This window comes from Protopterus annectens, chromosome 10.part0 (genome assembly GCF_019279795.1).
Source record: "Protopterus annectens isolate FY-2018-M chromosome 10.part0, PAN1.0, whole genome shotgun sequence".
Classification (NCBI taxonomy): Eukaryota; Metazoa; Chordata; order Ceratodontiformes; family Protopteridae; genus Protopterus; species Protopterus annectens.
The window spans coordinates 400,519,240-400,532,934 of record NC_056744.1 but is presented as its reverse complement, the minus strand read 5'-3'; the positions used below and the strand labels follow the sequence as shown (position 1 = coordinate 400,532,934).

The window sequence follows — 13,695 nt, the reverse complement described above, 5'->3', positions numbered from 1 at the left end:
TGTTTAGCCAGACTTCTGGGTACAAAGATAAACGACCCACGACTGCCTCCAGAGTCGGACAGCCAGGCCTCCTTTCAGGAGCGCTGGTAGGGCTGACCGAAGAACTGGCCTCTGTCACCCTGTATCTGCAGACACCCTCTGCCGCGTGGGTGGCGTCTTCTGTTATAACCTCCTCCTCTGCCTCTAGAGGGGGTTTCTCCACGTGTGTCCTTAAAGGCTCCCTGTGCTTTTCAGAATCACAGTTTTCCGCCCTGAGGGTCCTTGGGATAGGGCCGAGTAGAGGTAGAAAAACGGACTCCAACGGCAGATAGGGTCTTGCCTTCCTGCTCATACCTGGTTAAAGTTTCCTTTACTTTAGGCCCAAACAGTGATGAGCCATCAAATGGGATGTTGATAAAGGAAGACTTAAAGGGCTCCGCAAAGGAATAGAGACGCATCCAGGCTTGTCTCCACAGAGCAATGCCTGAACTAGCAGCTCTTCTCGAACCATCAGCTGCATAAGATATGAGATGCATGGACGAGTTCACAATGGAGTTTAAGGTAACGAGCTGTGTGTTGACTTTGTCGGCAACACCTGCAGCTAATGTACCCTGGAGAGTATCTCCTAGCTCTTTCAGGAGATCTCTTTGTAGTCTCGTGAAATGGGTTAAATAGTTCAGCGACCGCAGAGAAAAAGTCGCAGAACTAAACATGCATTTCCCATATCTATCCATGATCCTAGAATCTCTGTTAGGAGGATGGATAGATGCGGATGTTTCAGACACTTCCTTTTTGCTGACTGCAGCTACCACCATGGCATCAACAGGCACTTCTTTGGTCAAAAAAGCTTTGTTCACTGGGGCAGAGATGAATTTATTCGGCTTCCGAGGGACAGGTTCCATGGCATCCGGTGACTCCCACGCCTTACGGGAGATCAGCTCCATGAGCTCGTTGTAAGGCGGAAACACCCAAGAAGTGGAAGGTTGAGACCCAAAAGCCTTCAAGAGCACTGACTCGTCCTCAGTAGGGGTTTTGGACTGCCAATCTCCCCTCTGACTCAGGATCTCTAATATCTCCGCAAAGGAGATATCCTCAGAGGGGGATCGAGGGGACCCTTCTGACTCATCCAAGTCAGTGTCGGATGTCAAAGACTCCTGTGGGGAGTCTAAGTGCCTCGTCTTGCACAGTCTCTTCCTGGGTACCTCCTCAGTGGGGAAATCTGGGGATGTCTCGGAAGAGCAAGGGATGCCCTGTGGGGCTACTTGAGGCTCGGGGTCTCTACGCATAGGGGGACCGGTAGACGTAGAAGCGGACACTGGAGCTTGAGGGGAGAAGGAAGCCCGAACTGATGCCGACGATGTCTTAGGAGACAGGACTCTCCTCATGGCATCGAAAGCACCGTGGCTCTGACGAGAAGGGGTAGACGGATCCGGAGGGACCATCCGATCCTCCTGCACCGAAACCATGGGCTCCGAGCCCGAGGTAGGAGCCGAGCTCATCAGAGCTGAAGCCCCGAGAGGAGGAGTTGGCACCGACAAATCAGTTGACTATCCTCCCCGGACCTAACAGGAGAGTGTCGGCTCCTAGCGTCCACGGTCGGCACCGGAGATGTCCGAGTAGATGGAACCGATAACACCAGTGCGGGTCTCGTTTCCATAGGTTTGACAACTATCGGTTCGGGCTCCTTCGGCTGCGAGAGTCCAGTACAGCTCGGAGGAGGAGTAGTCAAGTCCGGTTCAATGGTCTTCGGCTCCGATGAAATGGTCGGGGCTGACAACAATTCAGCAAGTCTTAGTGCCTGTAGAAGCTTCTGCACTAGCCGATCCATATCCATATCAGAGAGGCTGACCGAAGACTTTGAGGAATGCACCGAAGGAGCTGACTGGAGCAGAAGAGATGAGGGAACCTCAGAGACCGGCTCCAAGACTGGGAGCTGGCTCCAAACCAAAGGGACACTCAGTTCTGAGGACTGCGGAACTGATGACCCTGTACCCTCTGATCTTTTTGCCTTCTTGGTAAGTTTAGAATCTGAAGACTTAGAAGATTTTGAAGAAGTGCTGGCACCTTCCTGGCTACCCAATGCCTCAGAGAAAGTATGCTGCAGCAACCCCCTGTCAATGAGTTTTCTCCTTCTCTCTAAGAGTACCCTAGAGAAAAAAGAGTGGCAAATACTGCAAGAGTCTTGGAAGTGTTTAGCCCCAGACAGTAAACACACTGGACATGCCTGTCAGTGACAGACATTTTCTGTCCACAATCTGGACATTTCTTAAACCCCAATTTGGGGTGAGACTTTTCTCTCTCTCATCCGACATGTTTGAAACAGACACACCAGAAAATTAACCCGTAGAGGTTAAATACAGGGCTAACTATGCCCACACTAAAAAAATACTAATAACAAGAATAAAATTGTTAAAACTAAATAGGGCTAAGAAAAGGCCCAACACTAAGAAAACTAAGCCAACACAGGGCACTATACAATCTAACCTTCTTAAAACTATATTATTTTAATGAGAAACACACACACACTAAATAAAGAATATCTATCAAAAAGAAGGATAAAGAATTTTTTTAAACTTGCGATTTAGCAAAAAATGGTCCGAGCTGACTGGATCACCGAGATCTCTCTTGCCGCGGCAAACTAGATCTGAGGTAATTCCAGCAGTGCATTGTGGGATAAGGGGCTTGGTCTCGAGCTACTGGCAGACCTTGAGCTTTGCTATCAGTGAGAATAAACGGCGAGATTTAACAACTTCACATGGAAAGTTTTTGTTTTATAGTTCTAACTACAAGGAACGATTTATACTGCAATGGTATAACTAAAAAAAAAATACTTCAAGGTGAAGTAAAGGAAGGAAGAAAGGTTACTAACAATGGTAATGAAAATTACCAAGAAAAAAAATTCTTACATTTGGTAGGTAGACTAGTTTAGATAGAGGGCAGGGGCGATACTAGTAAATAAGGATTAGTAAAGCAGATTTAAAGACAAGTAAATATAAATTTTTAAACTCACTAAACCTACAATGGGCTCAAAAGATCACAATCTCAACCGAACCATAGAGTGGCAAAAGAGATCTGAGATAACACTGTAGTCAGGAGCATTATGGGTAAGGGAATAGCTCGAATGTCAGATCCCAGACTCTAGAGAAAGTGGCTGAGTCAGACCCCAGGATCAGATCTGAATCCATTCGTTGAGGAACAATAGAAAATGACAACATCAGATCTTTAGATCTGGCAGGCAGACAGCAAGTTAACAAATACACCTGTAACACACACAGGATTATAATAAAGTCTTCAATCATAACCAGTGTACTACACATCGGAGACGTGGATGCAAAGAAACTCACCTCAAAACCAAAGCTTCAGGGGTAAATATTGGCATCCATGTCAAGAACACAGCTGGTTATAATCGGCGACATTAACTAATTCTTTGTAATTCATAGAGCTTTATCTGCTATGTGTACTACCAGTTACAAAAAACAGTGTAGGAGCACAAAGTGTTTTACTGGCTTTCAAAAACACTTTTGCACTATCAAACAGTCATTTCTGAACACACTCTGGACACCTAGGCTCCTTTAAAAGGATAACATCACCTTTTAAAGGGGGAAGAGAAGCCAGGAAGATTAAGTATAATCTTATTTAAGAAAAAGAAAAAAATATGGGCCCCTCACACCAAAGCGGCTCTTGCATGCAATTTAGATTGTTCTGTGAAGGTTCCTGTGAATATTGTGAAAGTTCAATCTTACTGAAAAATAAAAGCAAGGATTGGACCTTCACTAAAACCAAAACTCTCAAGTCTTGCATGAAAAGTGTCTGACTGTTTCAAAATGTTTATGAAGGTCTACAGACTGCTATAACAAGATCTTGCCAATAAGATTATATATTGCTGTTTGAGAGTTATATCTCTTTCTGAATCCATATTGTGAGTGGGACAGAAGTCTGCGTTTGGTACAGTAATCAAGCAATTGTTTACAGGCATGGGTGGCGTAAGCCAGGGAACCTTGTTGGCTAGGCTTACTTAGGTCCTTGGGCCGATAGGCTAGTACCTACCTAGGAACCTAGGAACTTTCTTCATAATATTAGCAACAGAATTTAAGGTAGAAACAGATTTGAACTCACTGGCCTCTGAGAAATGGGGCATTTCAGATAAAAAACATTATAGATGAATGTTTTAGGAGAGCATGAATAATGCTGAATGTAAGCAATAAGTTGATAATACAGGCTAATGGTTTTGCAATCATAGGAGCTGCAATTCTAAGAAAAAAGAGGGATGATTATCTCTACAACTATAAACAAGGCGATATGTTCATAAGTTTATATATTTTTACACTAAGCCAGTGGTATGTCAGCAATTGCAGGCTTAGCCAACAATGCCAATGAAGAACCCATGAAGGTAAGTTAATAGTTACTTCCTTCTTGCACACTTAAATTAACTATGTCAGGATGTTAGGAACTAACACCCAACAATGTTCAGATGCTAATCGGAGCTAGTCCACAGAAAAATTAAAAAAAAAAAGTTGATAAAATCTAATAAGACTGGTTTTGCTGATGTCTCTGAATGCAGATGCATTCCTGAAACTAGAGAGGCTGGTTATGAGACTTAAGGTGATGGCTAAATGGTTTGCTTTAACTAAGGAAATGATTACCTGTGGGGCTGAGTAGAGGGCAGAGGAGTCAATTAAGACAAGGTCTAAAAGTTTTAGGTATCTAGTAAGGAGTGTAAGTATTTGGTCGAGGGATATGGAGTTGCTGATTTTCAGAACAGCTTAAGCATATTTGAAATTTTGGTAATTAAATTCTCCTAATAAAAAAGTGTTTAGCTTGACTTCCAGCTACAGGAACATATTTAGGTATTTGATAATTTCCTCTGAACAAAAAGGGGGACCTGCAATCACTGACAAAGGAAAATTTAACATTGTTGAAAGTGATTTGGACCTGTGCTAAATCAAAGTGTATATCTTTCAGGATACATAGGTATAAGATCTTGAATAAATATGGTTACACCCCTGTTGCTACTAGTGGTCCTGAATGAGTGCTAAGTGGTGAACCCTAAAACAGGAGGGGTGCTTTCCATAGACTGGAATGAGGTTTCATTGTATAGTTGTGCATGATGTCCAGGTAAAGAAAAAATTTTAAGTCAGATATTTTCATTCCAAGGCTTCTTGTGTTAAACAGTTCAACCCTGACACTGGGCTGATTGGAATTTGTTAGGCTAGAATACCTACCAATTTCATTTTGACTACAAAAGGCTTCATGGGGGTGAAAGAGGTGCTTACTGAAAACCCTCAAAGGAGAGGTGCAGCCCACCTCTGGTGAAGCAGAAAAGTCTGTCTACCTTGTTCTCTCACACGGTCATAAACTGGATCCTCCTATCATTCTAGGTAAGGGCAGAATACTACTCAATGTGAGAAATGTACCCTCCATAAGGACATACCATGTCCCTTTGCATCTTCTTCCTGATGGACGACCTCAGATTCCCCCGCCCAGCAAGAGCAATGACAAGGTCATACAGATATTTTTGATGCTTCAGTGCCTAAGGGACCACTACCATTACACTGGCACACACTGTTATGTGGAACTGGAAAGCTGAAAAGGCAGTGCTATTAAGGCAGAGTCTACTGCTAAAATACATAACAATATCAGAAATCTTCTAGCTATTGGTGATGCCACTGGCAGGCATACAGACTCTACACTCAATGGAGTAGGAAGAGACAGGGTGACCATCAGTGGTTTTTCAGTTACTAGGAATGGATGTTGGTATAGCTATGTGAGTAAAGAGTTGATGTGGATATGAGGCTATCTTTGTCTGAGGTGCACTATCACATGTCCTGGAGGCCTTGGACAGGTTTAATTGACTGACTCAGTATATGGAGGTCCATTTATTTATTTACTTGTTTTACTCTCCCCCAAAACCTTTAGCCCCTGAACAACCTCAGGCCGTCCTCCCTGTCTTGTGTGCTCACCCATTCCTGGATCATGTAATTACTCTTTGTTGGGTTACCTGGACATGACCCTTTCTTGAATCCTTGGGAAGATTTAATGGATGATTCAAAGTGTAATGGACAAGCAGGGATGTTGTCCCACCTTAGTATTAAGAATTCTTACCAAGGCCAGTCACTGTTACTGCGGCTTGGGACTGAATCTTTCCAAACTGGTTCTGAGCTTCACAGATATAAGTAGCTTCATCTTCTACACCAAGATCTGTACAGAAAAAAAAAGATGCATTATGAGAAATGAAGTTACCGTTTTTTCCATAAAAACAAAAAGTGAACTTGTCAGGTTTATTAACAGTGATCTTGTAAGACTCGTAATCTCTAGAATCAAAATTTTTCTGATGTGCTCTAATTTTCATTAATGTAGTAAATCTAAATGTCAGGCTGACAGGTAGCAATAGAAAGAAAGTGTAAATATTCATATTTGTAAATATTAGTAGTAGTGCTCATCCCACAAAAACACTGGGTCACATTTTACTAATGCATATAGAAACATGCAAGCAATACACACACATATACAAAATTACGTAGCATTCCTCAATGAGGCATGCTAAGAAGCTCTATTAAAAGATAAACAATGCAAGATAAGAAGCTCAAAAGAAGATATCCAATGACTCCATACTGTCTGCTAGGTCTCAAACTGTTTTCCAGCCGCAGTCAGACTTTCTCTATCCTTTTTCTACTTCCGGATCCTCCAACGTATGTTAAAACAGACTACCCATTGAGAAACACACTACCCATTTATATCCCCTAAAGCTCAAGCACATGTTAAAATACACTGCACATTTAGCCACTTACTACTCACTGCAGTGCTCCTTGAAATGTCTACAAAAAACCTTCTGTTGTATTCTTACTGTACTATCATGTGAAACCTTCTGCTGTATTCTTACTGTACTATCACCTGAAATCTTCCGTTATATTCTTACTGTACTATCATGTGAAACCTTTTGCTGTATTCTTAATGTACTATCGCCTGAAACCTTCTGTTGTATTCTTACTGTACCATCACGTGAAACCTTCTGGTGTATTCTTACTGTACTATGTGAAACCTTCTCTTTTATTCTTACCTTACTAGCACCTGAAACCTTCTGTTGTATTCTCACCTTACTATCACCTGAAACCTTATGCTGCATTCTTACCTTACTAGCACCGGAAACCTTTTGCTGTAATCTTACCTTACTAGCACCAGAAACCTTCTGTTGTATTCTTACCTTACTAGCACCTGAAATCTTCTGTAGTATTCTCACCTTATTAGCACCTAAAACCTTCTGTTGTATTCTTACTGTGCTATCACTTGAAACCTTCTGTTGTATTTTTACCTTACTAGCACCTGAAACCTTCTGTGTATTCTTAACCTGAACTTTTCAGTATGTAAGATTTGAATTACTACACCAAATTCTCAAAGGAATACCGACTGTGGTATGGATACATCCACATCTGCATTCCCTGTTTACTGCTGTACAGCTTCCATTCAAGCCATTTACTTTGTTTTGCGGTGCACTGCATACTAATTGAATAACACACCAGTAAGTAACTACTCATAAATTTGTGTTTTAATTCTATTTCTCAACATGTAGGCCAGCATAAGCCGCCATTTACTGTAACAGTATTGCTTACAGTGGAATTTCACTTACTGTTGATTAGGAGGTTTCCTGTTCTCTGTTGAGAAATGGAACTCATGGAAAAGGATCGGCCAAACAGCGGAGTATCATCCAAGCGTTGCCATTTAATCCGTGGCTCAGGGTATCCCTGAGCATGGCATGGGAGTGTCACATTTGCACCAATGTCAATGGATACATCAACAGGCTCCTGGGTGAAGACAGGGGCAGCTGAAAAACAAATTTCAAACTCATGTTTTATGTACTATTTTTATGAACTTCAACAAAAAAAAATATACATTATTATACTGCCTGAAACTGCATAGAGTAAAACATGAGTGTGGCAAAAGAATAACTGGTGAGGTACACTTTTTCAAACACAAGCAGATCATGAAAAAATAAATTATTTAGTAAATTTGTTAATTTTAAGTCATAATTTGAGCTAATACAAGAAAGATACACAGGGAATGGTTAATTTATCAAACATCTAACAACCAGGACAAGCAAAATACAAAATATGCTTCATGAAAAAAGGTACTTGCAGTGTACATATATGCCTACTAACCAGAAACAAAATTCATATAAGATTCTAGTGCTGAATGATGGTACTGACTTACCCAAACTGAGTAATCTGAAATGGTATCAAGACAGACAAAGTCAAAAAGGCAGGAAGTGACCCAAACTAACATACTCCCCACACAACCTCCAGAACTTCCTAACTCACCCCCTCTTATTACACACCCATGATACACAGGGATGCAACTGAGTTGCATTTCAGGGCTAGGCTTATAAAGACCCTGGTGGTCATTAGCCTAGGATATACCTTTGAACTTATGACAGGGGACTGGAGTAAAGGCTACACTAGTCTGATCTCATCAGGGAAAAGCAAAATGAGAAAATGAGTACCAAACAAGAAGTCATGCTGTGGAAAAACAAACACTAAGTCCATTGTTAAAGTAGTACAGCAAGTTAGTTTAATTCATGTACTGGACTATAATGGTACTTCATAAAGCTGGTCACTGTAATTGTCATATTTAGCTGCCAGCTTCAGCATTCAAAACAAACTCTCTTTTTCTAACTGACCTCTGATGAGTAGGACAAAGGTTTTGGAGCAGAACTATCTTGGCCATCAGGTTAAGTCACTTAGAAATAGTTCCTTCTAATGATTCTTTTTATATTGCCTCTTCACTGCTGAATGGACTTCATGGAATTTCAGATTCACAGTCTAACGGCAACTCACAATTCATACAAATGTACAAAACTGCCATCACAAGAAAGTGCTCACTTGCTTGGTCCATCCAATATCCTATATACAACTAGCCTTCCTCCAGTTGTTCTTGTCTTTCCTTTTCTTCCTGCCTGTTTCAGACACTGTTCTGCTATTCTCCACCACCACAGCTCACAATTCATTTGAACTCATTGGAAGGACATTTTATGGAAAAAACATTCTACTTCATTCTCATTTCAAACTTAAACTATGCAAGTATAAATAAACAAAAAACAGAGACTAACTATGTATGATCATAAATACACTACATGTTTACCTTGGTATTCTTGTGTTGTCATGCCACTGCTTCTGTTTACTGCAGACTTTCTACAGTGCAAGTCCTCCAAACCTTCCATTTCCTCATATCACTTCTGCTCACTGCCTTTGATTTCCTCTACTAGCATTGTTCCAAACTTCACTAAAAGCTTTCAGAACTGCATATAGTATTCCAGATGGAGCCCACCACAGCCCTGAGCAGTTGTCTGTTTACTTCTATGTCCATTAGATATGGTGTCTGTCACTATACACCAGTGCACTGTGTATGCTTCTCCATCTGGTAAGACTGATTCATTAGCATCTTCCACTATCACTACTGTTGCCACTATCAACCCTCCATCCTTTGTTCACTGATATACTGCAGTAAAACTGGATTTGATTCCCTCCATCTCCATTTGCATTCATGTGAATGAACAAGTAACATAACAAGAGAGTGGTTGTGGGTTGCTCCTAAAACAAGCCACTTGTGCCTAATATGACTGCCTGGTTATAAAATGAAGTAGCATAACTAAAACAAAGTAAAATACCCTATTCTGTCTTCTAGGATCAGTGATACCAATGGTATTCCCAGACTGAGCACAACACCTTGATATCAAGGCTGTACTCTCAGGACAATATATGTAGCTAGTATGTATTCAACAACGATTCACCCAAATCCCACAGAAGACAGAATGGCCACCAGGAGTCCACACCAATTTGCTGCTGGACAAGGCATACTTCCAAAAAGAAGCTGCAAAAAGATATACAAAACCCATGTGTTTAGGTCTAAGTTCGGCTACCAAAATTAAAAAAAAACGTGAGCGGCTAAATACCAAACAATAAACACTGAATACGAACATTACTAAACAACATCTTCTATGAAAATAAATGTATCAAATGGCCATAGTCGGCCAACAACACAAACACAACCAGCCAAGGTGGGGGGGGGGGTTGCCCCCACATCCCTCTAACTATATATACAGACTCTGAGATCACACTACAGTGGGGAATAGGACAAATTTAAAAGGTTTCCCTTCACTTAGCTTAAGTGTCGCATTACTTCCTGGTTGTTGGCCAACCATGGCCATTCAATGAATTTATTTTTGTAGAAGCTGTTGTTAGGTAATTTTCATATTCAATGTTTACCATTCGGTACTTAGCTGTTCGCATTTTTTTTATTTCGGCAGCCAAACATGAATGGACCCCATGTGTTCACGTCTCAAAACCAGAAGAGTGCAAACATCAAGGAGTAAATAGACTTAAACTGAAACTGTGAATCATGTGGTCACATTTTAATATGATTCCAAGACATTTTATGCATAGTAATGTCATTATGTATTTACAGCTCCTTACAACCAATAAATGCTAAAAAGGAGAACACTGTTACACCATAGAACAGAATATGTGCAAAAGTGAAGGCATGGAGCAGCAGATTTATATTTATGTCTATGGATATATGCAGACTCAAGTTGAATAATTATAGCATTATGTGCAATGACAAGGAAACTGTTGCATCCCACCTGAAGGTAGGTAACCAGCATGTCAGTACAGTGATATAAAGAATCTTCCACAGGAAATACAACAAATGGTAATGTTAAGGGAGAATACCAGACAGCAGAATATAATTACTCCCCCTTAAAAATACATTCTATAAGGCACTGCTGTGTCTAGTGGTGTGGATGCCTGCAGAATGATGTCCTGTTGTATGGGATGTGGGTGTAAATCAGTGTTTTCAAGTACTATAAGGGCTATGGCAACTACCACTGGTTTCTTATTGTGATGAGGCAAAAGTGAATGACAATTATAATGTTGTTATAGAGGTAAAGGGAAATACAATGATGGGGCAGGGTGCCAGTTAGTATGGCATTCATGGCAGGGAGTGACTGTATGCTGTGCACATGCTGGGGTAGCGACTGCTGCTGTACTCCATTAAGTCCATCTGCCCCATTACACTGGTGGTGAACTGATCTGTACTGCAATGGATTATTCGCAGAGCATGAGTGAAAAATAAATTTTTTTTCCAGTCAAGGATATCAACTGCAAATGGATATACAACATGCTGAACACAAGCATACTTTCTGACAACCACATATTATTGTGTGGCATTCAACATTATCTACTGTTTAACAAAATGTAAGCATCTTATGGTGCACAACTGACTTTACTGAGATCTATTAACATTTACGACAGTTATTATCCTCCATGAATAACAGAAAAAAACAGAAGAGCTGAAGGGCAAACAGTGAAGGAGCAGCTTACAGTAAGCATGGAAGGACATTCAATCTCCATTATGTATTGTAAACGTTTCAAATTGGAAAATACTGCACTTAAACAGCTAGTATAGCTGCTCTTCGGGTGACTAACCTGTGTTTCATGAATTATGGATATACAAACATTATGAAAACAAAGGCATGGCAACTTGAATATTTCTACAGAAACTTCTGCAGATTAAGCATGCCTTTATTAGCGTTCTGTCCCCCCCACACTGATCAACATAACTAGTATTAAAAGAGATACTTACAGCCAACCTCCAGAGTTATCTTGCCACTTGCCCTCCCTGCTTCATTGATGGCCACACAGCTATATTCTCCAGCATCCAGATCTTGTGTACCCTGGATTTCTAGGGTACCGTGTTGTAAATCAATCTTGAGAAAATCTGAGGCTTGTAATTCAAGGTCACCTAATGTCAAAGAAGATGCCATTAAAGAATGTTATTATTTGCCAATTATCATTCCTGTTTGAAATGTAAAACAGATGTCACTTTACTACGTAATGACCTGTACTGTTATCTCTGTTTTGCAACTATAACAATTCATCTAATGTTGAACTTTTCTCCAAGGCCTCTGCTTATAATGCACACTGCCCAGCCAGATCTTTAAATGTATGTATGTATATATATATATATATATATATATATATATATATATATATATATATATATATAAACAAAAAACTATACTTGTTTTCCTGCATTTCTAAGCTAGTATAGTCCAGTTTTCAGGTTAGTGCTGAATTCAGGGCTGTGTTATAAGTTTATGTGTTTGCCCATACCCTACTTGGATAGAAGGAAGTTTCTCTGTTCACTGTGAGAGCCTATCTGTCCCTGGAGGAGTGGTTTCAGTCCAGAAATTAGTAATTTATTGGCCATTTTGGGCTAATTTCTATCTCTTTCATTTCCCTGCTATAAAACCTGCATTTGCAAGGTTTTTGTGCTAGTATACAGCTCAGCAAGCTCCTGCCTGGTGCCCTGCAGAGTTCTAAAGCAGCAGAGAGACACAAGAGAGACTTTGGAGTGATTTAGTATCATTTTTCTGCATTTTCTTGCTGCCTTTAGCTAATTCCACCTAAAACGCCGATTTTCTAGAGTTTCTGTGATTTAAAAAGCTTGTTTCAGCTACATATTGTACTTATTTTACTGCCTGTACTTTAACAAAAGTATTTTTGTGTTTAAATTACCTGTTTAACTGTTGTAGGCTACACACTCAAGTGTGATAGCCATTTCTGTTCATTTAAAGTATTTTTTTGATTGTATTTGCTTTTTCTCAAAAAATAAAACAAAAAAAATAAGAAGTTATGTACCTACCATAACGTTCCATGTTACTTGTCTTCTCTCGCCTTCTTTCTTGCTTGATGGGTTCGGAGCCGATCCCTCGGCTCCGACTCGGCACTTGCTAAGCTCGAGAGTCACTTTTACCAGCTCGAGGCAGCCCCATATCCCATGATGCAATGCGGTAAGTACCCAGATCTCGTTTGATGACAAAGGGCAATAGCACCAAGCATAAAATACTTCCCAAAGGAAGAAAGAAAACTTACAGATGGAAGAAAGACCAGGTCTGAATGGTCTTCAGCATAACAGTTTATTATAACAAGGTCTGTCCAGGCCAGAGGGAAGGAGGGAGGGTCGCAAGAAAGAAGGCGAGAGAAGACAACTAACATGGAACGTTATGGTAGGTACATAACTTCTTAATGTTAAGTTGTCAATCTCGCCTTCATTCTTGCTTGATGGGACCGCGTCCCTAGCACCTCTATCCTGGGTGGCTCAATGGAACAAACTCTTGAGGACTGTAGAGCCAAAACTGGCTCTGTCCCTGGAGGCCAAGTCCAATTTGTAATGGGAAACAAAAGTGTGAGGAGTGGCCCAAGTGGCCGCTGCACAAATAGTGTCTAAAGGAAGTCTAGCTTGAAAAGCTGTAGAAGTAGCTAAGCTCCTAGTTGAATGTGCTTTAGGTTTTGAGCACAGCTGTTTTCCCCTGAGCAGATAAATTTCAGAGATGACCAAGAAAGCCATCTGGACAAGGTCACTTTAGAAACAGGAAGGCCTTTTTATTATCCGCATAGGAAACAAAAAGTTGATCAGATTTTCTAAATTTTTTGTTCTGTCCAAATAATATCTAAGTTGACGGTGGACATCAAGATAATGTAGCTTTTGTTCAGCTCTATCTGAATAGTTAGGGAAAAATACAGGAGATCAATGGATTGATTCAAATTGTTCTTTGAAGCGACCTTAGGCAAAAAGGTTGGGTTAGTTCTCAAAAATACTCTGTCTTTGTGAAAACCAAATAGGGGGTCGAACCGAAGAGCATGAAGTTCAGACACCCTCCTGGCG

General features: G+C 40.7%; 1 protein-coding gene across 1 annotated transcript in view; it reads right to left on the bottom strand.

Annotated features, from left to right (window-relative positions):
* Window positions 1–13,695, bottom strand: part of HMCN1 (hemicentin 1) — a 5,606,893-nt gene that overhangs the window by 3,503,734 nt on the left and 2,089,464 nt on the right. Inside the window, exons 15-17 of the mRNA XM_044085314.1 lie at window positions 11,611–11,769; window positions 7,604–7,798; window positions 6,082–6,177 (exon numbers count right to left, since the gene is read on the bottom strand). Coding sequence (XP_043941249.1) covers window positions 6,082–6,177; window positions 7,604–7,798; window positions 11,611–11,769 — 450 coding nt within the window. The remainder of the gene's footprint in view (window positions 1–6,081; window positions 6,178–7,603; window positions 7,799–11,610; window positions 11,770–13,695) is intronic.